This window comes from Lonchura striata, chromosome 14 (genome assembly GCF_050655825.1).
Source record: "Lonchura striata isolate lonStrDom1 chromosome 14, ASM5065582v1, whole genome shotgun sequence".
Lineage (NCBI taxonomy): Eukaryota > Metazoa > Chordata > Aves > Passeriformes > Estrildidae > Lonchura > Lonchura striata.
In genome coordinates this window covers 3,987,906-4,011,462 of record NC_140716.1, presented here as the reverse complement: position 1 = coordinate 4,011,462, position 23,557 = coordinate 3,987,906, and the positions used below count along the sequence as shown (strand labels likewise).

At 45.0% G+C, this 23,557-nt stretch overlaps 1 protein-coding gene across 10 annotated transcripts in view; it reads left to right on the top strand.

The window, feature by feature from the left end:
* SDK1 (sidekick cell adhesion molecule 1) overlaps positions 1 to 23,557 on the top strand; it is a 378,688-nt gene that overhangs the window by 350,585 nt on the left and 4,546 nt on the right. For all 10 annotated transcript variants that reach the window (XM_085592158.1, XM_085592155.1, XM_085592154.1 and 7 more), the window contains 8 exons: positions 36 to 222; positions 949 to 1,086; positions 4,187 to 4,348; positions 5,491 to 5,616; positions 13,671 to 13,835; positions 16,531 to 16,668; positions 18,575 to 18,695; positions 18,895 to 19,024. In XM_085592158.1, the coding sequence (XP_085448284.1) occupies positions 36 to 222; positions 949 to 1,086; positions 4,187 to 4,348; positions 5,491 to 5,616; positions 13,671 to 13,835; positions 16,531 to 16,668; positions 18,575 to 18,695; positions 18,895 to 19,024 (1,167 nt within the window). The remainder of the gene's footprint in view (positions 1 to 35; positions 223 to 948; positions 1,087 to 4,186; positions 4,349 to 5,490; positions 5,617 to 13,670; positions 13,836 to 16,530; positions 16,669 to 18,574; positions 18,696 to 18,894; positions 19,025 to 23,557) is intronic.

Below are 23,557 nucleotides of genomic sequence, written 5' to 3'. Positions count from 1 at the left end.
GATAATGCTGGGCTTCTGTCTCGCTGTGACAACAGATTTATTACTGGGAGAGCGACACCCTGAACGACACGGAGAAGGTGAAGGTCCTTTTCCTCCCGGAGACGAGCGTGCGGCTCAAGAACCTGACGAGCCACACGCGGTACCTGGTCTGCATCTCCGCCTTCAACGCGGCCGGGGACGGCCCCCGCAGCAGCCCCGCCCAGGGCAGGACGCACCAGGCAGGTACGGGACCAGATCCTGCTCACCTGGGCACAGCCAGGGGAAAGGGGGCATGCAGGAGGGCAGTGCTCTTTGCTTTTGCACTGTAGAGGTCTTGAAAGTGGAGAAAAAAGCATCAAATAAGTGGAGTGTGATAAAAGGGAGAAGGATGCAATGAGAATGGAGTGGCAGAAAGGACTGGCCATTAACTAAGCTGGTCCAGAAGGAAACAGTCTGTGGCTTTGTTTCTCGTTTCTGCTGCCACACCTGGAAATCAGAAGGAGCTCATCTCCAGTGCCTGGAAGTTGCCCTGATGGTCCTGTGAAACAATTAGCATGCTTTATAGAATTCCTCGCTATTCTTTTATTTTTAAGCTGGATCAGCATCCTCCCATTCAGGCTGAGCAGTCCCTGTGCTGGATATGCTGGGAGTGCTCTGGTACAGGGTGAAGGCAATGCCTTGGGTGGTGGCTGTGAAGGGGAGGTGGCTCCCATTGCACCCTTCTGAGGGCCCTTCCCTTCCTCTCTCCCTGTTTGCTGTGGACGTTCAGTTTTGCAGCTGACTGGCTGTATATTTAGGACAGGCTGCATTTCTGACTGATTACGGGACATTTGGATACAACTGACAAATCCCATTCTCAGCTTATTTCCTTTAGATTTAGGCTGGGCAAATAAAGCAATGTTTTATAATATATATGTATATTAGATTGACTCCTGCTGCTGCAATTCAATCTGTGTGCAATCCTTTCAGCACCCAGTGCTCCCAGCTTCCTGGCCTTCTCTGAAATCACCTGCACTACCCTCAATGTGTCTTGGGGCGAGCCAACAGCAGCAAATGGAGTCCTGCAGGGTTATCGAGTTGTCTACGAGCCTTTGGCTCCTGTCCAGGGTAAGAAAGACCTCTGATCATACATATTCATGGGGAAAAGACACAATGGTGCTGTAGGACCTTTCATCTCTGCCCAATTTCCTACTTGCTCTCTGCTGTTTTCCAAGAGAAGCCAGGTGGCAAAGGGTAAATAAAACAATTCCACTTTTGCCAGAATGCTTCAGTGAGCCATAATATTGTGGAGTATAGCTTTTGTCTTGTCTTCTCCCATTTTCTTGCACAAACTATAGGCTGTGTGATTTGAAAAGTCATTTTACAGCCATCATTACCTGGTCTGGGCGAAGAAGAGGCTCAGCCTGGGAGTGCCTGATTGTCTCCACGCTTTGCCTTTGAAACTGCTGAGTAGGCTCCATCCCAGAATAGTTGTCAGGCACATTTGTGTTGCTTATCACATCATGTGTCACTTCTGTGATCATAGAGATTGCCCAGGCATCAAATGTGCTGGTCATCACTGGCAGCACCTCTGCAGTGACAGGACAGGCAGGATAACAGGACAGAGACATGGCTGTGTCTCTTTACACGGAGTTTTCAGGCAGCATTTTTAACCCATCACCAGAGTTCAGTTAAATCACAACAAAGTGCAGGCCACAAACGTTTCATTAATTTGCCAGAGCAGCAACAGAGAAAGATTTGGCAGTTTCTCTGAAAACAAATGTAAATTAATTCCAAAGGTGAATTAGAAAAGATGACATAGTTTGTGGATGGCTTTATTAATATTTTTATATTCCTGGTAGATTGCCAATAGTTCAATAGGATGTCCAGCTTTGGCAGCATGACAGCAGGGAGAGTAATTTCAGCCATTGCCAATCCATTTTAAACTCTTTTCCAAAGAAATAAGGATATCAATCACTTGTATTTGCTTCTCCTGTAAGGAATAATGATCTATATTGTCTGAATATCCATGTCTCATGCACAGAGAAAGTTAAACTCAGGACTGAAAACACCAGAATAAAAGCCCTGTCAGCCTTTATGGCTGACAGGTCTGAGCACAAAGAGCTAATACAGGAAGCATTTCTGATTCTGACCAAGAAATGTGCACAGTGTGTGCAGGAGGTTCAGGCTGCCTGGGTATTTACTCCCTTTTCTTCATTCCTACACAATGTTCAATAATAGTTTTTTCCCCCCTGAAAATATGGAAGTGTCAAATCATGTTTTCTCTGCATGTATTTGACTTAACATCCTTCAGAACCTTTGTTGTCTTTTCCTCTCTTCCCCACCTCTGCCTGTGCTGCCCCGACTCCAACTTGTCTCTCCTTCCCCTCTGGAGGATTTCTGATGTGAGCAGGAAGGTTATGGAGGGCTCTTCCTCAGATGCAAAATATTTGCCTACATTTATTTTCCAGTCTTTACCCACCATTTGCTCTTGTGCCAGCATTTTTCTTTCAGCAAACATATTTATTCTCCTGCCATGGAAAAGAATCCCTTCCTTGACCCCATCATTTTCACAGATTCAACCAATATTCCATGTTGGGAGGGACCCACATGGATCATCAAGTCCAGATCTTAAATAAATAGCCCATGTGGGACCAGACCCCACATTCCTCCATGTGAGCACTGCAGTGCAGCCTGGATGGGCTGGACCCTCTTGGAGCTTTTCTCATTCATATTTTGACTTTCCACCCACCCTTGATTTTTGGCTGTCCTCCCATGGTGACACCTTTTGCCTTCCCACACACCAACCACCACTCACCTGCCCATTTTTCCAAGCTTTCCAGCAGCAATCTGTTCTTTAGCACAGTCTTATCCCTGCTTGACCTTTTATTGTTTAAGCTTTACACTGTTATGTTTTACACAATAATAGACAACAAGATTGCCCGAGAGCCTTTTTCAACAGTTTTTTGGGTTTTTTTTTTTGTTTTTGTTTTTGTTTTTGTTTTTTTTTTGTTTGTTTGTTTGGTTTTTTTTTCTTTTTGGAACATAACTTGAAAATGACAAATGCCTCCTGATTTGTCTCACAGAAATGAAATAGTTCACCTGTGGCAGGAGGGAGCACTTTTACTGCATCCTTGTTAGCCAAGGAAAGATTCCCTGAGTTATAAATTGTATCTGGAAGAAAATTTTGAACAGAAATTGCTTGGACATTACTCTTTATTTACGTGATTAAAACTGAAAGTATCATCTTGATTTGCATAAAATAAGCATCTGGATTGAAAACATCTTCCTTCTGCATTTTTTGGAATGATAAACTAGCAAGCAGCCGTTTCTAGTGGGAAGAACCTTCTGCTTGCTACTTTCCTGGTTTGAAATGTGTCATGTATATATACAGACCAAAAAAACCACCAGAAAGACTCTCAAAATTTGAAATGTTTATTCTGTAAAATCTTTTATAAATCAAATTCTTTCCATTGACTTACTTCTATAAAATTTCAGTGAAAGTCAGATTTTTTTGTTTTCAAACCAGTCATTGCCCCTCTGTTTTTTATGCAGCACTGAGAACCTAAAGGTGAACCTAGCTATGAACCTTGGTGAAGGGAACAACTCTGATTTTAGCTGATCCCTGTAGGAAAAATTCTGAGAGGGTGAGAAGAGTGAAACACAAGTCACATCTCCAGCCTTGTTTAAGCTCACAGTGCTTTGATTGCATCCCCTCTTGCCGTGGCATTTATAGCCTCAAGGTCCTGGTGAGCTGCACATCCTTCACTCTGCATCCACCTGGGGATGGTGGAGATGACAGGATGAGATGAATGGAGCACACCTGGCCCTTGTTCCTCCTCCAGACCATGTTGGAGGTTATTTGGAAACAGCAACAGAGAAATGCTTGCCTGGGAAGCAATCTGGAATGTGCACTCCTCTTCGTTTACCTCCTCCTTTCTTCCCAGCATAATTACTGAGGTTACATGTAGTCTCTTGGTAATTTCCCAGATGTGTTGTAAGGTTTTTTCCTTGTCAGTACCCACTTATCAAGCTTAAACTCTAATTATACTTATCAGTGCTGAAAATTGCCTATTATCACTACTTAAACTCCTGCTAATTGTAAGAAATACTTTCTTAGCAAACTGTTAGATGATTTTAGTTACCATGTAGATGTAATAAGCTCCACTTGATTTCTATTTTTGCACTGAAATTCCCTCTTATTTTTTTACCTGTGTGGCTGTTCCAGGGGTGAGCAAGGTGGTGACTGTGGACATCAAGGGGAACTGGCAGCGCTGGCTGAAGGTCCGGGATCTCACCAAGGGCATGACCTATTTATTCCGAGTGCAAGCCCGAACCATCGCCTATGGACCTGAACTGCAAGCCAACATCACAGCTGGGCCAGCAGAAGGTGAGGGGGACTATAAAAGCAAATCACAAGTCACACATCATTTCTACAAACACAGGGCACTAGCAGGGAATGGTGCGCTCAGGGCTTCACATGAATTTCCAGCTCCAAGGAGAAGCTGAGTCATGGGATGTGATTCAGCACATTTCACAACTGCCATGAAAAACATGTTTCCTTTTTTTTTCCTGAAACCTAGAAGTTTAATGTGAATAAACAAAACACTATAAATAAATCATAATGCAAACAGGCCAGCCAGGGATTTCCAGGCTGCTGCCTGACAGCGCAGTGCATAATTCTGACTGTACTGCTCTGCAGTGGGAGGCAGAACTGGAGTAGCTGCTGAAACCAACAGAGATTTCTGGATACAAAACCAGAAAAAATTTACAGTTGTTCTCTCCTGACACGTTGGCTTCTGCAGAGGGAGAGATCTGTGGATTTCTTGCTGTGTCAAGAGCAGCTGCAGGGCAGGGTTCCCTGCTTGGTTCAGCTCTGTAACCAGAGCTGGTTTTCTTATTTGATCAGTGACTTCGATATACAGATAATCCAACAAGGTAAATGCCCTCCAATGATACCAACCTGGCAGGTAAGTAACAATTGGTGCAGTGGCCATAGCTCTGATTTTTGTTTGTTTCCCACTCGCAGAGTCTCTCACATCAGACCACAGACCAAGTGTAGATGAGGAATCCTTTCTAACTTGGCCATGGCATCTTGCCAAGCCAATGGGCAGTGCCTGTCCCCATGAATCTCTCCATGAACCTCACAGGCTAATTTCACTTTTGAAATGAGAAATAGCAGTGGCAATGGATAAAATGAGAGTCCTTTTTCTCTTTCCTTCTTAACACAAAAGGTGTAACCCCCCCCACTTCGTCAAGGTTATCTCCTGTAGGGCCATGAGTTGGACTTTGATGATCCTAGTGGGTCCCTTCCAACTCAGGATATTCTATGAGCCTGTGACCTGTAAACCCCATTGATATGTAACTGCTGGTACTGGAGCTACTGAAAAAGTCAGGGCAGTAGCCCACAGAGCTGGTTTATGTTGCATATTTGTTGACCAACACTGCAAGATAATTTTTCTCTCTCAGCAGAAACAATTCATGCTGCAGTTTAATGCCACCTTCATTTGCTACTTTCCTTTCCTCCTTCAGGGTCTCCTGGCTCCCCTCAGGAAATCCTGGTGACAAAATCTGCTTCTGGGCTGACACTGCAATGGACTGAGGGAGATTCAGGAGAAAAACCCACAACTGGCTACATTATAGAGGCACGACCCTCAGGTAAGCCCCAGGAGATGTGGGGAGTTTGATGTCATCAGTTCCCTTCCTTCAGCCCCTGCTGAAGTAGAGAGGCTCTTTGTCATTCCAGTAAGGTAATAGGATTTTGTGAGAGAATATGTTTCCATTTAGTATTAAGATGTTACTGGTTTATTATGTGGTTTGGCATATTTTCTCCTCTTTAGGAGTAGTCACAGAAAATTACCCTGACTACTCTGGCTTTCACTGTGTTACATCACTGGAAAATCATCCAACAGATGAACTAATATAGTTAATAATTAAAACTCATTTAAATGCTTGCAGCATCTTTCAGGAGCAAGGACTAATAAGTATTTGCAAGCTGTACTTTGAGAACCACAGATAGAAATCTGTCCCCTTCTGCAGCAGAGCACAGCAGCTAATTACTGTTTTAATGTTAATAATAGGGCCAGGGCTTCAGCAGCACATACACAATTCTTCCCCCATTTGTTCTGCAGGGAGAGCATTGAGGCAGGGGGAAGGAATTCCCCATCACCACAGTTTTTCTTGGTGCTTTCCCAGAGCTCCTTTGCTTCTGGGATTTGCATCTTAGTGAAGCTGTTCTCTGCTTTTTTTCCAGAGTGTTCCCCCACTTGGACAAGGTAATTTTGAAAGTCAGTGTGTGCTCCAGCCTGATTGCAGCTTGGTACCCCTTGCAAATTCAAAAAGCACAGATTTCCTGGGAACTCAGTCATTAAGGAAAGCCAGTGAGTGCTGCCAGGCCTCTGTGTAATCTCCCTTGATAGCTTCCCTCCACTCTGACAGGGGATGTTGATAACCACTCCCTGGGTACAGTTTTCCAGCTGGTGATACCTCCACCAGCTCCTTGTTCCACGTAGGCGGTGTTTGAATGTCACCAAGTGAAAAGATTTGCTGAAGTCAGGATATATGATGTCTGCTCTTTCTCCTCTATTGACAAGGTCTGCTACTCTGTCACAGAAGAAAATTAAACATGATCTATACTTGACATAATCATCTTGGCTGCTGGTTCTTTCTTTTTCACTTCCAGGTGTTTGCACATTGCTTGATTATATATTGATTAAATGAATGCTTATCTGTTTGATTTGATCAAGAAATTTGTTTGTGTCTTGAATGCAAGGTTGCATTTAAAACCAATGATTTTAATTACATTTAACCAGACCAGTAAGGAAATTATTGAGGTTATCTCTGAAGATGCAGGTTTCCATACCTGCATCTGATAGAATTTGCTCTGTAGTGAGGCTCTGCTCTAATCCTAAAAATTCTTTCTTATTTCTGTAATTTAACTTGTCAATTGTTTTTGAAATAAAAGCAAAGGAAATACATACCTCCCCAAAGCACTGGGGTTTCCCAGAGTGATCAAGTTTACTTTCAGTTAGAGGCATGACATTGCTGTGCTTCTATTTCACCTGCATCAGCTTTTTGAGTTCTGTCCTTATTTCATCAGAGATAGAAAATATTTTCTTATTCGAACAGCATTGTTAGCAAGTTAAACCAAACTTGTTAATTTAAAATCACTTACCAGCTTACATTTCCCCCAGACAGGTTTTCTGTGAGCCAGAGTATTTTAGGGGGAAACCTGCAGCCCATGTACAGCATGTCTGCAAGTTTGGAAATCCAGCTTGTGTGAGTGGTGACATTGGAAACTCATCCACTCGACTCCCGTTGGATGTGAACAAACATTTCACAGCTCATGGCTAAGGATGCAGGATTTGGGGCCCACTCCTTTTGAGTAGGAAGAAAATAGTCCCTCCAAGGCAGGTCTGAGCTGCATTGACCCTGGGTCACTTCTGCTGGCCCCACTCCACTGATCCTGGAAAGGCACACAAGAGGTTTTATTCTCCCGCTCTTGCAACCTGACTGTCGAGGCATTTAATTCCTCTTCAGATTATTTTAATCCTATTCATGCTGCTGTAGCAAATGAACTAGGCATTTGTATGCTGGATTCTCATCCTTCGTTCTGGTTGCAGCTGTAGGAAGCGTGAAATGTGATCCAGGAGAGGAGACAGACTAATTGGAAGATTTGCTTATTCCACCCAAGTGTCAGCTTCCTCTCTCTGCTGCTTTTCTTCCTCATCTCTGCACAGAAGAGTCTGAAATCTGAATTACGAGCTTAACAAAAGCAGGGAACGAATTCTTCCTCTCAGGGCTGGTCATTCAGAGTAGTTCCTGTTTTAATATAATTCTAAAAATTTGCTTTTGCATGTTGATTTATACAGGCACTAGAGTGTGGATTTTAAGAGTGTGGATTGTTTTTAAGGAGGAGTTGTTCCAAGAGGAGAGCAGTTGACTTGTGCTCTTCACATAAAATCAAGAAAGGAAAAGATATTTATCCTTCTGAGGTCAAAAAAGGGGGCGTTGAGCAGACAGATGAAAAGCTTTAGCTTGTTGCCAATATTTAAATGCAATACCACTACCTTAGTGTTTCACATCTCAAGTGTCATCTGTTACAGGCCTCATTACCCCAAACGTTAAATGCTGTATCATCTCATTTTCCCTGCTGTAGCTCCCTGCCAAGACTCTTCCATCAGAGTAGGAGGATGGCTTTCTGTCAGAAATGGCAAACCCTACTCCCTTTTGTCACTTCCCTTTGAATTTTTCGGAGCCCTGCTGTGTCTCCCAGGGCTCCTCTGCCCTGCTGGGTTTAGCAATGGTGGCAGCAGGCAGCTGAGACTGCTCATTTGATTTCCCTGTTTCTCTGCTGGCTTTATGGAAGGTGACCAGGCTCAGTACCTCCTCTGCATTTTGAGTACTCTCACACACAGGGATGAAGCAGGCAAACCAATATTTTTTCCAGAGTGATCTGTACTAGAGGACGACATTACAGAAACAGAGGAGTTTTTCTTTTCCTTCAACTTCTCTGTCCTTAGAGAAATGGATTCCAGTTTAGCTCCGTGTGCATTACAAGAAATGCAATTAAGCAGGCTCTGTCTCTGCCACTGTAAATGCTCCCCAGACATCAGCTGGGCTGGCTGAGGAATGGGGAATAGATTGTGCCCTCAGCTTTTACATACAGAGCAAAAGACAAATGGCACAAGGTTCCCAGTGCTGCTGGGAGGAATGGAGAAGCTGGCTTCACCTCTTTTTTCCCAGCTCCAGGTCCTAGCCAAAGGTTCCTGTCACTGTGCTTTAGTGGTGGGCATGTGGCCTGTGCATTCCCAGCAGTCTCAGCCAGAGCTGTTTCCCAGTGACCCCTGTCTGCCAGGGAGGTGTTTGTGAAACACCCCGGGGATCCACAGGCCAGGAGTGCCCCTGGATGTGGAGCTGCCCCATGAGACCTCCATCCATGGGTCAGCCTGTGCAGAGCAGCTGTGTAGCTGTTGGGCCTCACAGAATCATTTAGATTGGAAAAAACCCTTCAGGTCAACAAATCCAACCATAAGCCAAACTCTGCCATGTCCACCACTGAACCATGTCCATAAGTGACACATCTTCCTGGCTTCTGTCACCTCAGAAGGAGCCTCCCTGACCCAGAACAAGCAGAGGGAGATTTCCTTTTCTGCTTCCTCTCCCCACCACAATTTTGGACTTTGTGTGCTTTTGCCAAGCAGGGGATGATGTCAGGCAACTGGAAGAGATTTGCACCTAAATGGATTGGTGTGGATTGGAAGGCACCTTAAAGATCATCCAGCTCCATCCCCCTGCCATGGGCAGGGACACTTGCTATTAGACCTGGTGGCTCCAAGCCCCTTCCAGCCTGGCCTTGGACACTTTCAGGGGATGGGGCAGCCACGGCTTCTCTGGACAACCTGTACCAGAGCCTCACCACCCTCCCAGGGAGGAATTTCTCCCTGATATCCCATCTATCCCTGCCCTCTCAGTTTGAAGCCATTCCCCCTTGTCCTGTCACCCCATGCCCTTGTAAAAAGTCCCTTTCCAGCTTTCAAGATGATGAGTTCCATGAAGGCAACAGACATTTAGGGAAAGAACCCATCTGCTTGGAGTGGGAATTGTCTACCTCATAAATGCTGGGTTTTGCTTCCCACGCCCTGAGGGCAGTGTTTGCTTTCGTTTCCTTTCTGGTGTCTTGAGTGGTGTTTTTCTGTTTTCTTCCTTTTCTATTTATTTTTACCCAAATGAGGGAGCGCGGTGTCAAACATGGACACGAACCAGCAGAAGTCAGTAAATTCAAAGTGAAGGGTGCAGCTGCATCCCCGGCATCTGCCATGGGGCCTTTTTCACTTCTGCTGGCGAGTGACACACCGGGCCTGACAGTTTGTCAGCCTTCACTTCCCATTCTTGTCCTTCCACTGCTCTGCATGATAATCCAGCCCTTTGCCTCTGACAAACACAGCCACGTTTTAATTGTGTCCTCTGTAGGAGGAACACCGGTGGCGTTCAGCCGGGCCTTAACTCTCAGCAGCTTCTCCCCTCATAAACCTTCTAATGTGTAATTAGGAGGGAGCTTTACAGCCCAGCTCTCCTGCTCTGAGAGGGGACTGCTGGTGTTTAAAACCCAGATAACTGACAGCTCTCCATGCCCTGGGTTGTCAGTGGCTGGATTTAGTGGGGCTGGGAGCCTCCCTCGCTGAGTGACAGCTTTATTTAGCGTGGAGACCCTGATTAATGGCCTGTGACGCCGGGCTGGCCCACGGGAGCAGAGCAGCTCCTCTCCAACATGGGCTGGACACGGCGTTAGGGCAGAGGTGGCTTCACCTTCCCCTGTCACTCAGATCCTCTCCCTGTGCCTGGTCCTCAAGCTCAGACGGGACAGAGCGTCGAGGCTGGGAGGTGAAGAGCAAATCTCCCATCAGCAGGAGTTAGGATGGGGCAGGGCAAACTGACAGAAAGAAGGAGCAAAGAAAAATCTTTCTTTTTCGTGGAGCACTTGCTTTTCCATCACATGTTTAAGAGGCTGAGTGCCCAGTGAAAGGCAGTGGGGAGTGAAGATGGGGACTGATGTGACTGAAAAGAAAAAGCAAGGGCAGCTTCCCTGGGGATGCCCCTCTGAGCCCTGCACCTGAGCCCTGTTAAGGGTTGCAAACTTGCTCTTCCCAGTGGTTTCTAAGAGTTAATACCCAGCTGATGTCCCAGCCATGGCATGTGCATCTTTCCTCCCTAAATGGAGCAGAAAATGTTGTGTGTGGTACACTAAGGATTTTCTACTGAACTGAAAGGCCAGTCTCTGCTATCACAGGTGACCTTCTCATGAATTCTCTTTCAGCTGAACTTCTAACATTTAGAGCATACCTAGAGCATACCTGGTTTTGAGGACGGGGAGAGGTGCAGTGAAGGAATTCACAAGTGTGTGTTCAAGATTTAATCTCAAAGTTCACTACTGGAATAAAGTGATTTTTTAGTTTGGATATATCTGATTGTGATCATTGTTTACAAAGAGGAGTCTGGATGTTCCAGATGGATATAAGATAAATTAATTGAGGCTTTGGAATTAAAAATCTTGCTGGCCAGGGCTAGGGAAGCCACAGGCTATGCTGTGCTTAGGGGTCAGCAGTGGGGAAGACATAGGACATCTGTCCACTGTAGCTGCATCAGCACCTCTCTGGGACCTCAGGGATAATGAGCTGGGTCCCATTTTAGAATCATTAAGGTTGGAAAAGACCTCCAAGATCATCAAATCAAACCATTAACTCAGCACTGGCAGTCCTACCCCAGGGAAAAAAACAAAGTTTTGACAAAGATTCTTTCAGTGAATGAAAGGGAGATGGGCCAGTGACTACATGGCCACCAGCTAGAGCATCTCTGAGTCCCTGTGAGACAGAAATACCTCTGAAGAAACATCCACCAGCAGCCTTTGCTACCCCACACTGTCACCACCATAGCCAAGGGGACAGAGAGGAGGAAATGCAATGTTGACCTCTCAGGGGTGCTTTTCCCAACTTACTGCAAGCTTCACAAAGCAGTTAAATTTACACTTCTTTGTCTGTTGGGCTTTCTGCACTGTGCACCCTGATAGGTTTGAGAAAATGAGTGAGAAAGTGTGTGTCTGAACAGTTGTGTTTGTTGTAATGAGTGCTGAACATTCACTTTTATTGTTGCTTTTTCTTCCCCTATTTAAGTGGCTTTGAATGCAAACAAATTGCTTTTCAGACAATTCACAATGGGCTCAAATTCTCTTATTGCTGTTTACAAATGTGTTTATGAAAGCTTAGGCAATTCTAGCAAATATGGCAATATTTTATAGTCGTGAGATGCATCTTCTGAGTATTGGTGGCTGCAACAATCCAACTTTGAAAATGCATCCCTCACTCCACCCTCTTCAGAGAAACTAAATCCCAAACTCCCTTTTTATTACATTGTAACTTTATGTGGTAGAAATAATCTCGGCTTCTATTGCCCTGTAAAAGGGAAGTCAATATTTTATCTCTTGTTTTATAGCCATTGTAATACCCAGCTAATACATAACAATGGTACATTATGATAACTTCATTATAGTCTGATCATGCTGTTGAATAATGTATTGGTCCGAGTTTTAAGCATGGCATGAAAATTACCTGTTTTTATTGTTCTTTGGTGTTTCTCAAATGCAGCTGGAACAATAACATTCCAGCCTGCTTTTTGCATCTGCTGAGACTGCCAATCCTCCTGACCAGAAAAGCTGTAGTTTGGGGCTGTTACTCATTGTGTGTGTCACCAGACGTGCAGCACAGTACAAATCACCGAGCCAAATATTTACTGGTGCCAAAGCTAAAACATTCACATGGAAATGCACCTGCAGTGTTAATCAATCCATCTTTGCTGCTATTCCCTGTGGCACAGGAGCAGGCTGAGGGCCAGATCTTGCTCTGTTACACCAGCACAGTTCTGGAATCGCTGCAGTGACTCCAATTAGGTTACACTCAGGTAAAGGCAAAGCAAATGAGAACAGATTCCTGCCTCACACTGCAGCAGAACGAGTCACTGAGGGTAACAGGGCTGGCTCCTGCTTTATTGTTACCTTGATAACACCTCGAGCTACAGAAGTCCTGCTGCTGGCGAGCACGCAGTGCAGATCTTTCAAAGCAGGCAGCTCCCACACTGAAGTCGTGTCTGTGGAGAGGTTATCATCCTATCCCCACTGCTGTGGGACATGGAGAGAAAAATAGATATTGTTGGAACAGCTTTGATAGCTAAAAGTAAAAGCCCAATGGGATGCTTGTGAGGTCAGGTCTGTGAGAGCTACACTGGGTAGGTGAGCTGAGGGTTTGGCCCTACGTGTACACAGAGACTCCATTTTCTCAGCAGAAGTGCTGGGCACCAATTTTTACTGGGAAGTTAATCAGCCAGATTAATGTTTGATTCCTGCCCTCAACATTTTTGAGTGGTATTTTTCATTATAGTTGTTTTTGTTGCTCCTGGTACCAGAATCCATCTTCTTGAAAGTTCATTCCATTGTAGTCAAGTTAATGTGAGGTTACAGGTGTGGATCAGGGATGGGATGGTGCCTCGTTAGGATGTGGATCAGGATTAATGTCATTATGGCTGTGGAGAGCAAGGATTACCCTACTGAAACACTCCCATCAGAATGTTATTGTGCTTCTAACAACTTCAACAGCTTTATAAAAATAAACAAAACCCATTTCTGTTTAAAACTGCAGAGCACAGAGTGCAGCACCAGCTTTGTGCCATGCAAAGGACACATCTCTGTTGCTGTCATGGAGCAAGCAGCACTCCTGTGACACCAGTCCCCTGGCACTACAGAGCCTCCCAGGACTTATAGTTCAACAACAAAGCAAATTTTGCAGTGTAAAAGGCAAGCAAAACCTTTGTGATTAGGACTCATTAATGTTGCCTTGGGTTTCCCTGATCTATCAAATGACAGATGTGCTGATGGGTGACCTTACCCAAACAGGAGGGAGTGGCAGCTGCTCCAGCCAGCTCAGGTCTGTGTGGGTGCTGCTGCTGATTGAGAGACCTCTTCCATCTGGGCTATGAAAATCTCCCATCCTGAATTAATGCATTGCAGGGCATTCTAACATCTGTGTGTACCACAGGGCAGCCTCCAGGGGAGTGTGTCCCTGCCTGTGGCTCCAGCACAGCGCTGGTGACAAGCTCTCTCACTGAGCAGGTGGAAGTGCCAGGGCACACAGCTGATGCCATTTCTCTCCTTGCTGCTCTCCTAGATGAAGGACTCTGGGATATGTTCGTGAAGGACATCCCTCGCAGCGCCACCTCCTACACAGTGGGCCTGGACAAACTCAGACAAGGAGTCACCTACGAATTTCGGGTGGTGGCTGTCAACGAGTTTGGCTATGGAGAGCCAAGTGTTCCTTCTGTGGCAGTATCAGGTAATCATGGAATTTTTTTTTTTAAAGTCTTTTTCATTGGAATTTCCCGAGGCTGAAGGAGAAGAGGGGGGGAAAAGAAACAAATCAGACTCTCTAACTGCAGCAAATAATCAAAGGCAGTTTGTTTTCACTTGTTTTAGGATAAAACTGGAGTAATAAAGTGGTGAATTAAGGTTTGAATTACAGTATGCTCGATTCTCAAGAGGAAAAATGTGCATGTGCCATTTTTAAGCTTGATAAAGAACCTACTCAGAGTATGTATGTCAGATCTCTTGTCATAAGACTAATTTGTAGAGTCTGCAATTTGTTTGCTTTTTCTCCATTCCTAGAATGGTTTTTGTTTGCTCTGCTTTCTTTTTTTTACTCTGGACTCTGATAAACGTTTTCTGTGTTACTTGTATTTAGCTCCCACAAATACAGAAGTGTAGTTTCACGTTATTCCTGACAATGCTTTGTGCTGGCAGTCTTGCTCCAGCCCCCCTCCACCAGAACAGCTCATTTGTGATGCTCTGGGGCTCTTCCCACTCTCCTGTGCTTACTCCCAGTAAACAGGGCTATGACCTAAACGTGCTTCCCAAATCCCTGTGAGCAGCCCACCCTCTGCTTTTCTGAAGGGGCTTGAATACCTTGAAAATCAAATTCCTCTCAGCTTGCCTGGGCTGGGCAGCTGAATGCATGCCTTGGCCTCTGGTGAGGTGAGAGGCCTTGCTCTTGGGAAGGCTTTGCTGGGTCTCCTCTTCCCCCACTCTACTCCAGGTTGCTTTTGAGCCATAGGTTTCATCCTTGCTGTGTCAGCAAAGACAAGGGAAATAAAAGAATCTGATAAAGCAGCTTTGTGATTCAAAATTCTGGAGAGTCCTGAGAACCTGGCAGTGCTCCAGTATCTGGAGTGGCTTTTATCTCTTTGCTGCTCCAGTGAAAGGCATGGACACCATTCAACAACTCCCCAGCAGGCAGGAGTAGCAAGTGCTGCTCTCGCCATCGCGGCTGCTGCGCCGTCCTGACACAATTAACCACTTACCCCGTGAGAGCTTCCATGGATTTCACTGTGAGTGCTACCCCTGCTTTTCTTCTTCAGGACAAGGGCATGGACAACCCACTTCAAACACCAGGAGTCGGTGTTTTTCCTGTCTGGGGTTTCAGAGAGGCTGTAACACAGTATAAGGGACCAGCAATCGTGTCAGTCTTTCCTTTGCTCAAAGGCATTATTCCTCTGAAGCAGGGCATGCATCTCCTTGTGGTGCTTTCTATAAATAAACTGCTTGTTTGTAAGTTCTCCACTTGAACAGAACTATTTAATTCACCTCCTTTTGATGCTTCAGTGTTCCTCTCAAATTGCTGCATGAAAATAAGAGGCTTCCATTGAGATTCACAGTCATAAAAGTATAAAGCATTTTAGGCTGGCCACTTCAGCTGGCACTGGGAGGTATAAATTGCCCTGAATCTGCTCATCCCAGCATGGCTTGTGCAGTTTGTCTCTAGGATTTTATTGGCCTGGACTGGCCTCCTAGCAAAGAAAGAGCATGGCTGTTTTTCCCTGCTGCAGAATACCCAGTATTCTGGAACAAATTTGAGCTCGTATCGTTGGGCTTAAAACAGACTTTTATTCAGATCCAGCCTTGGGACAGTCAGGGAAAGAGGGTTTGGTGATAGTGAGGGGTTGGGTTGTTCTCCTGGCTTCACCCCCTCCTGCCAGGTGGTGTTCCACCTTAAGGACTACAGGGAAATTACATCAGCTGCTGGCTCATGCTCAGAATCTGCAAATTTTCCCCAAAGCTGAGGGAGCTCAAGGAAGGATATCAAAGAGAATATCACTGCAAGAAAACAATAATACTTATTACTTTAAACCAAGACTGGCAAGGTAACTCCGGAAAGGGGAAGTTAGTGTCATTTTCTGTTTCCACTTGAGGTCAAACAGGGTGAAATGACCTGAGACTACACAAAATCCAGGCAATTGAACTGATATCCCTGTGCTGCACATCAGGCTTGGCTCAGTGGATGGAGAAGTGATATAGAGTAGCAGTGAATGTTGGAAGTTGGAGTTAATGGAGGTACTGAAAGATGCTGAACCAAGAGTGCTTTGTTCCCTGGCACTAGCTGTATTTTTCAAGGAGCCACTTTGAAACAGCATTTTGGCACGGTAAGCCTCCCACAAAGTGGAATTATCATGGGTCATGGCACGTGTATTAGTGGTTGCCTTGACCCAGGAGTGCTAAGCCTGCCATGGTCAAGAAATGTAGGTGTGCAGAGCTGTGGGAAGAAACCTGCCTCTCTTCTCCTGGTGATAACTTAGCTAAGGGCCTCTGGAGCTGCTCCAGGGGTATGAAAGGTGCTTGTAGAGATGGAACTGATTGTAGAGAAGCTGTGGCTGCTCCATCCCAGGCAGTGCCCAAGGCCAGGTTGGACGGGGCTTGGAACAACCTGGGACAGTGGAAGGTGTCCCTGCCATGGCAGGGGGTGGCCCTGGATGAGCTTTAAGATCCCTTCCAACCCAAACCATCCTGGGGTTCTGGCTTGGAGCTGTGATATGCTCCTGTTCTCTGCCATCTTAGAAGGGTCAGCAAGCCCCTCGAGAGCCTGACCCCCCTCCTCCTGAGCACCATTGCAGAGCCATCATTCCCTGTGGGGAACGAGAAAATTTTAAAGGGGCATAAAGAGGAACTGTTTTTTTATGGTTTTTTTTTTGTTCTTTCAGCACAAACAGAAGCCCCTTTCTATGAGGAGTGGTGGTTTCTTCTGGTGATGGCTCTCTCAAGCCTCATCCTCATCCTGCTGGTGGTGTTTGCATTGGTCCTGCACGGCCAGAGCAAGAAGTACAAGAACTGCAATGGAGGTAAGGCATCATCTCTGTGCTGTGCAAAAGTCTCAAAAGCTGTGGGAATCAGAGATCCTTTCCTTTGAACCTCTGATTTCCTCAGCAGGGACTGTGTTCACAGCTATTTTGCTTGGCAGAAGACTTGGAACATTTGCTGTCTGGTTTGGTAGAAATGGCTTTTGCCCCTAGCCACACTGCATCAGGGTTTAGACACTGACCAGCCATGGACTCAGACAGGACAGACTCTGGAAGTCCCAGGGACTGCAGTAAAAGCCAAGAAGTCTGGGTCAAACATTTGGCAGATAAGGAATAAATAAGGAATTAGCTGAGACATTGTTTAACTTTATCATAACACCCTGATAGATGGGGAGAAGGAGAAAGATTCTGTGTCTCCATGGCTGTGCCAGTGTGGATATTCTAAATCTCTCTGTGTAAGGACTGTATCACAATTCCTTTCTATTGGGTGCCCTGCATCTCACATTCCTTCCATAAGTCAAGCTGCAGTTGCTGGGCTGGGGGCCAAGCAGCCAGGAGGTGTCTTGATTATCTGGACCTGTTATATTTTAACATATAGTGAGCATCAAGCTTTGAATTTTCCTTTGGTAAAGATTTTTACCAGTCTCCTTTCTTGAAAGGAAACAGGAGCTACCTGCTCTGTAACTTGGAATGTCAAATAGTCCCCTTTGAAAAAGCCTCATTCTTGAGCTCTGAATATTGCTTTTACCTTTTCTTCTCCCTGCATGATAAAGTCCTGAGAGGGTTGTTCACATATGTATTTCTCTGATAGCCTCCTCCACCTGCAGCAGGAAATTTCTCTGATGCCAGGAGGTGCCAGAAAAGGCACATTAATGAAAAGGATCAGGTGGATGGGTCTCTGCACTACCTGTTCTTAGGGATTAATGTAATGAAGTCTTCCAGGCAGTATTTAGTAATTCAGTCCCAAAGTGAAGATCCTCTCTTTCTTTGTAATTCACTTCTAACAAGTGTTAGAATCAGATTTCAGTCCCATGAGATAGAAGATGTATGAATACCGTGGCATTTTACCAAGTTAATACTATTACATATTTGTATGCACAGCTCATAGGAAGTCTCTCATCTTCTTAGTTTTACTGTGTTTGGGGGACAGACATGAAAAGGCAGGTCTGACCTGTGCTGTCAGATATTCATGTTCACAGAGCCTTAATGCAGCACTGAAATTGAAGCTGAGGATAAAGCACCTGTCTGCTGCAAAGTGGCAGCCAGCCCTTCTCCCTGGGACACGGGCTCAGTCACTCCTTTGGGATGACAAAGGATGAGCACAGGAGAGAACAAGCTCCTGCTAGATTTTATCACGAGAAATAATACACTGGGCTGTATTTTCCTTCTTCCCATCCTTGTTCCTGCCCTACATTATCAGTGATTTCTCCATACCTGATCCCCATTTCAGCTGTGGCATGTTTTTCCAATTTGCTGTCCACTTACCCTTCATCTTGCTTTTACTCCTGCCTTTTTTTCCTCTCTCTACCTTTCCTCTTTTCCTCTTTTTCTGCCTTTTCTAGTTTTACTTTCTCTTGCTTTGCTTCAGTCAGCATGGAATGGGATTCACAGCACCTACTTTAGTTATCTGGTTTCTATTTATAGTCAAAACCCAAAAATAAGCACTTTTGAAGCACAGTTTATCTGTGCTATTTTAAATACTTGCTTCTGAATTAAATCCATCTATCCATCCATAACTCCTTTCTCCTCTTTTGGCTTCCTCTGCCCCTTCACATTCCTGATACACTCCTTGCCTTCACTCTGTTCTCCCTTGCAGTAAGAAAAGTAAAAAGAATTTCAAATAATTATTGATGTCATAAAACAGAAAAAAGGAGACGTTTGCTCCTGCAGTTCTATTTGGGGGAAAAGTGCCTTTGTTTCAGCTGAACCTTTCATTTTCTGTCTCCAGGTAAAACCATCTCCAACGTGGAAGAGTCAGTCACCCTGGACAATGGAGGCTTCACTGCTCTGGAGCTCAACAGCAGACACCTGAACATCAAGAGCACCTTCTCAAAGAAAAATGGAACCAGGTAAAAAGCTGGGAATGCTGTGCTTTTGAAATGTCTTTTTTCTAGCTTCAAGCACTGTTAAAGAGTCTGACTGAAGAATCCAGGGAGGACTTAAACACCCAAGTCTCTGCTTCAAGCTGTGATTCTGGCTTCTAAGCATGATTTCATTAATTCCAGGGGAATAACAACATCCCAAACACTCATCCTTTGCATTTCCTAGGTCTCCTCCTCGGCCAAGCCCAGGGGGGCTGCACTACTCTGATGAGGATATCTGCAACAAGTACAACGGGGCTGTGCTGACCGAGGGCTTGGGCCTCAACGAGAAGCCCCTGGAAGTGTCAGAGTCAGAGGTAAGGATTTCCCACTGCCTCACACTGCACAGACACTGCAGATAATCATTTCCATGCTAAATCCTGGCAAGTCTTTGAAGTCCCAGTCCCATACCTGCATCATGCTGTGTGGTCACTGTTTGTCTGTCTCAGGGATTTTAAAAGGTTCAATGCACAAGGCTGTTTGCATCACATCTTAAAATAAAAATATCAAAGGAAAGAATGACAAGCAGGACCCAGCCAGGGCAGACTCCAGACCTGGCCTTGGCAGATTTTCAGTTTTCCAGAGTCAGGTAGAAAAATAAGTGCAATCAGTCAGACAGTGTGTGCTGACCTCTCTGGAAGGATCTGCACACCTCCTTCTGCCTGTGGGTTGCAAACTTGGAGCACTTTTGGGAAGCCACACATGTGCTGTAAAATAACCAGCTGCTGTCTAGGGGAGGTTAAAGGTGAGATGTGCTTTGGACTGTTGCAATGACTGGAGCGTGGAATGTGGTTTGGAGTTTCACAGCTACAGCAAACACCAGGAGTCAGAGGAGTGGCCTGAGTGGTGACAACCACTGCCTTGGTTACAGAGGGAGTAGGTGGGGAGTGAGTAACTTGCCAGGGAGCCCCATGGCCATGGCCATGGCTGTGAGGGCCCAGCATTCAGCCCTCTGAACACCCCAGCCTTGCCTGTAGACTGCTCTCCACGGAAGGTGGGTGTTTGCCAGCATTATCCATTTGGCAGGGCTCCATCTTGTGTTTCACATTCCCTGTAAGAAAGAAGAAAGTGCTTGCTGTCTGTGAAAGTCCAGCAGTGGCCATGGGTGAATAGACAGACTTCAAAGAGATCCAGAAAGGTAAATCTGTCTCTAAAATTAGATGCTGTCAGCTGAGACTCTGATGAATCCGAACTGACAGCGCAAGAAGCGAGCAGTGGGCCAAACCATGCCAAACCTGACCCTTCCAGCAAGAAAAAAATCACAGGCAGCAAGTCATGAAAGAAGATGACAGTTTTCATCTGTAGCTTTTCTGCACCTGCAGCTACAGCTGCTTTTCCTGGCTACCTAGCTCTCACCTCCTGCTAATTACCACCGACAGCCTGCTGCTTTGTGCTGCCCTGTGGCCGACCCATCGTGCAGGCAGCTTTCCTTGGTGCAGCTCAAGCTGCTGTCTCTGCAATGCTCCAGCATTACCCTCCAGATTAAACCCTCAGTGCTTTGGTCGTGTCACTGTAACAACCCAGCATTAAACCTGTCATTAAAACAGTTTGCTGAGCATGATCGTGAATTTAGCACTGGCACCTTTTGACATTAATTTCAATGTCCCGTGTGGTGTTTCCTGGTGATGTGCAGAAGTCTCCTTGCAGGGTGTCATTATGCCTCCTATCTGCACTGTTTGTACAGGAGAGAATGAAGTGATTTTGGTGGTTTTTTTCTCAGGCTATTGATATTGTTTATTTACTGTTGTATTGCTGTCAAGCCTGCAGGTCTCAGTTGAGATTTTGGTGTTTTTGTGAATGTGGATGTGCACATGAGTATGTGCATAAAATATACCCGTTTTTCCTTTGGGCTTGGATATGCAGCCCTCCTGTATAATGTCTTTGATGCTTGTTTGGGTTTTCTTGTAGTGGGGAGTGCTTTTAGTCATGAAATGTTAATATACTCCCAGTAGAGGTAGCAGTAGGAGATGCTGCCTTTTGATCAGCCTGAAAATGCTGTTTATGTTGGCAGGTGCAGACAGGAGGTGAGGGTGGGTTGGGGCAGAGGTGGGCATCGATGACTGACCACTCTTGTTTCAAGTGTTCCTGTACCTATTAGCTCTTCCTGTTTTTCTTTTATTTTCTTTTAGTTTCTGTTCTCAGAGGAGATCTTAATAGGCAAGCTCTGTTTTCTGAGAGTTTCAGATTTTCTATCTGCCTTGGCAGGCAGAAATATTTGCCATTAGATGAAGAATTAAAGATATCTTTTCATGTAAAAGTTCTACCCAGGTCTGGTCCTCTGCAGCAGAGGGTCCTGATGCTGTTTTCCTCTAATACATCTGTGTGGGGGTCTCAAATTCCACTTAATATGTTGCACATTAGAGCAGGCAGGGACAAAACCTGTGCCTTTACCTTCAATCATTTGTCACCATGTTACTGCCTAGTCTTATGCCTATTACCTGATGTGTCAAGATTTTATATGGAGAAGAAGGAAGCTCACTGGCTTCAAGTCTCCTGAGGTTTACTGAACATGAAGAACTCTTGGGCTGGCTGACTGCACTTAAAACACAGCAGCCTGGGAGCATTCCTCCAAGCTCCCTCCTGGAGGGGAGAGACACACAGAAACAAAGAGGAAATCAAGGAGGATTCTCAACATTCATAAATCAAGAGGTGAACTTATTCCATGTCATGAAAGCCAAGCACCAGTACTGTTAATGAGGTTAAAGAAGTTTAATTGGCAGATACGGAGCAGGAGACTGCTATGAGTGTAAATTCTAAATGATTAATAATAATAGGCTTTTTGTTAATGAGTCAAGTGGACAAGACTCTAGACAGATAATCTGAAAAAATTTGGTGTTCAGCATGTAGAAATCTGATGATGTACCTGCAATGTCATCCAGCCAAGGAAGAGCAGGAGGAGAGGGGAGGCTGGTGCATGTTTGTGTGCTTTCACATGTCCTTGTGGTCTCCCAAAAACTGTTTCCAGGTTGCACATGTTATCAGGCAGTGCTGGATGCTCTGGCCTTCCCACTGCTGTCTGCAGTCTGACTGGCTTTGGCTTTCTCAACTCTGTAGGAAGTTACTCATTTCCACTTAACACTTCAGAGGGAATAGGGTTTAACTTGCTTCCAGTAAGGCTCTCCAGTGATTTTGACAAGTTGGGCACTATGTGGAAACCAGCTGCAAATGACACATAAAATAAGAATGGGTTCCCATGTCCAGAGAAATATTTTGCATACCTTGTCTTTTTTACAGCATATTTATTTCAGGCCAACAAAAAAAAAAAAAAATCCTGCTGTTATCTACATTTTTAGAAGTAATCTTGTAAGGCTGTTTCTTTTGTAGTCACTTAAAAGGATAACTGGAACTATTATCAAATTTATTATCACATTTCCCACTGACTAAGCCAGCCAACTCTGGTGGCTGACTTGCCTCTGAGCAGCACTTGTGCATTTTATGCTATGAAAAATAAACCTAAATAGCCTCTCATTTTCTGTATTTGTTGTTTCATAGGCATCCATGCACCTTTGGTTGACAGTGTGTAATGTCACCACACACCCAATCAGCCTATGGAAGTTTCCAAGGTAACAGCCACAGTCACAGGGAAAGGAGAAAACTGAAAACAAAGCAAAAAGCCCTGCAGCATTTCTATTTACTCAATAGTTTAAAAACCACTAAAGAGTAATCCTCTAGTATAAGCTGTCTGCATTGTCATGCTAAACAGATTTATCTTACTTCTCCTTGATTTTCATGGGCTGTGGAATGCCAGTTTAGAGCATTCTTTGCTGATAAGGGTGGTTTGGGGAGTCTTACTGGGAGCAGACCTTAGGAGATACTTCAGAAACACCGACAAAATAGTCAGTTCCTGCCTGTCCTGAAAGAAATATAGAAAAAAACTGTTGTATCAACACTAACAAGCAGGTTATCCTTTCCAGCATCAGTCTGAATGATGGTGAAAGGCTGAAATTACTGCAGCTCCATATGCTTCATGACAGTCTTTCCTTCTGAAAGACCCTGGCCTTATTTACACCAAATTATTGTTCCCTTTCAGTTGGTATAATGAACTAATGAGTGGAGAAATTATCAGCAAGTGGTATTGTTTTAAATTCCCTCTTTCAGTTCATGGCAAATCTGAGTGAACCGTATTTCAGACAATAGCAGCCCATCTTAAAGTGTTCCTGGGATTTCTTCTCTTTATTATGTTGACTTCTGGCAATATTGAAATAACTTGGCTTAGGAACAGAAATTATATTAGTTTTGTGAGTGAGTGGTTTTTTTTGCTTGTGATGGACAGAGTTCAAGTGGCTGCATAAGTACTATTACAGCTATAAAGTCATGTCACATGCTTCTTTGCATTTCTCCTGAGGGCTTCCAGCTTTTAGTTGGCTTTATCCAACCCCGCAGTTGTGGGGACATCAGGAAGATTCATAAAGAGCCACTAGAACTTCTTGGGGTTTCTTTGGTTCCTCATGCTTATGCCACCTCAGCTGAGCTGTGATGCCTCTGTTCAGCAGGGCTCTGTTTCTTTGTTGGGTGGCTGAGTCTGTAAAAGTGGTGGTGGGCTGGGGAAGGAGTCAGAGGCCATGGGAGAGCAGTGCCTCGTGCCTTTGGTAGAGAGAGCACATCCACAGGAGCTGGAGGAGTTCACATCTCTGGGTGCTGCTTCTGGTGAGTTATCCTGCCTCTGCTCAGGATGCAGAGACTTTTCTTCCATGTCATCCCTCAGCTTCCCAGGCATTTATCTTAAAATTGCACTATGGACTCACAGCACCATGTCTGGAGACTGATGCAGAGTGCAATAACTTGTTTCCTGCTGAGGACAGAGGGAACCAGGTTTGGGGATCTTTTGGTGAAGCTGGCTGTGTCTGCAG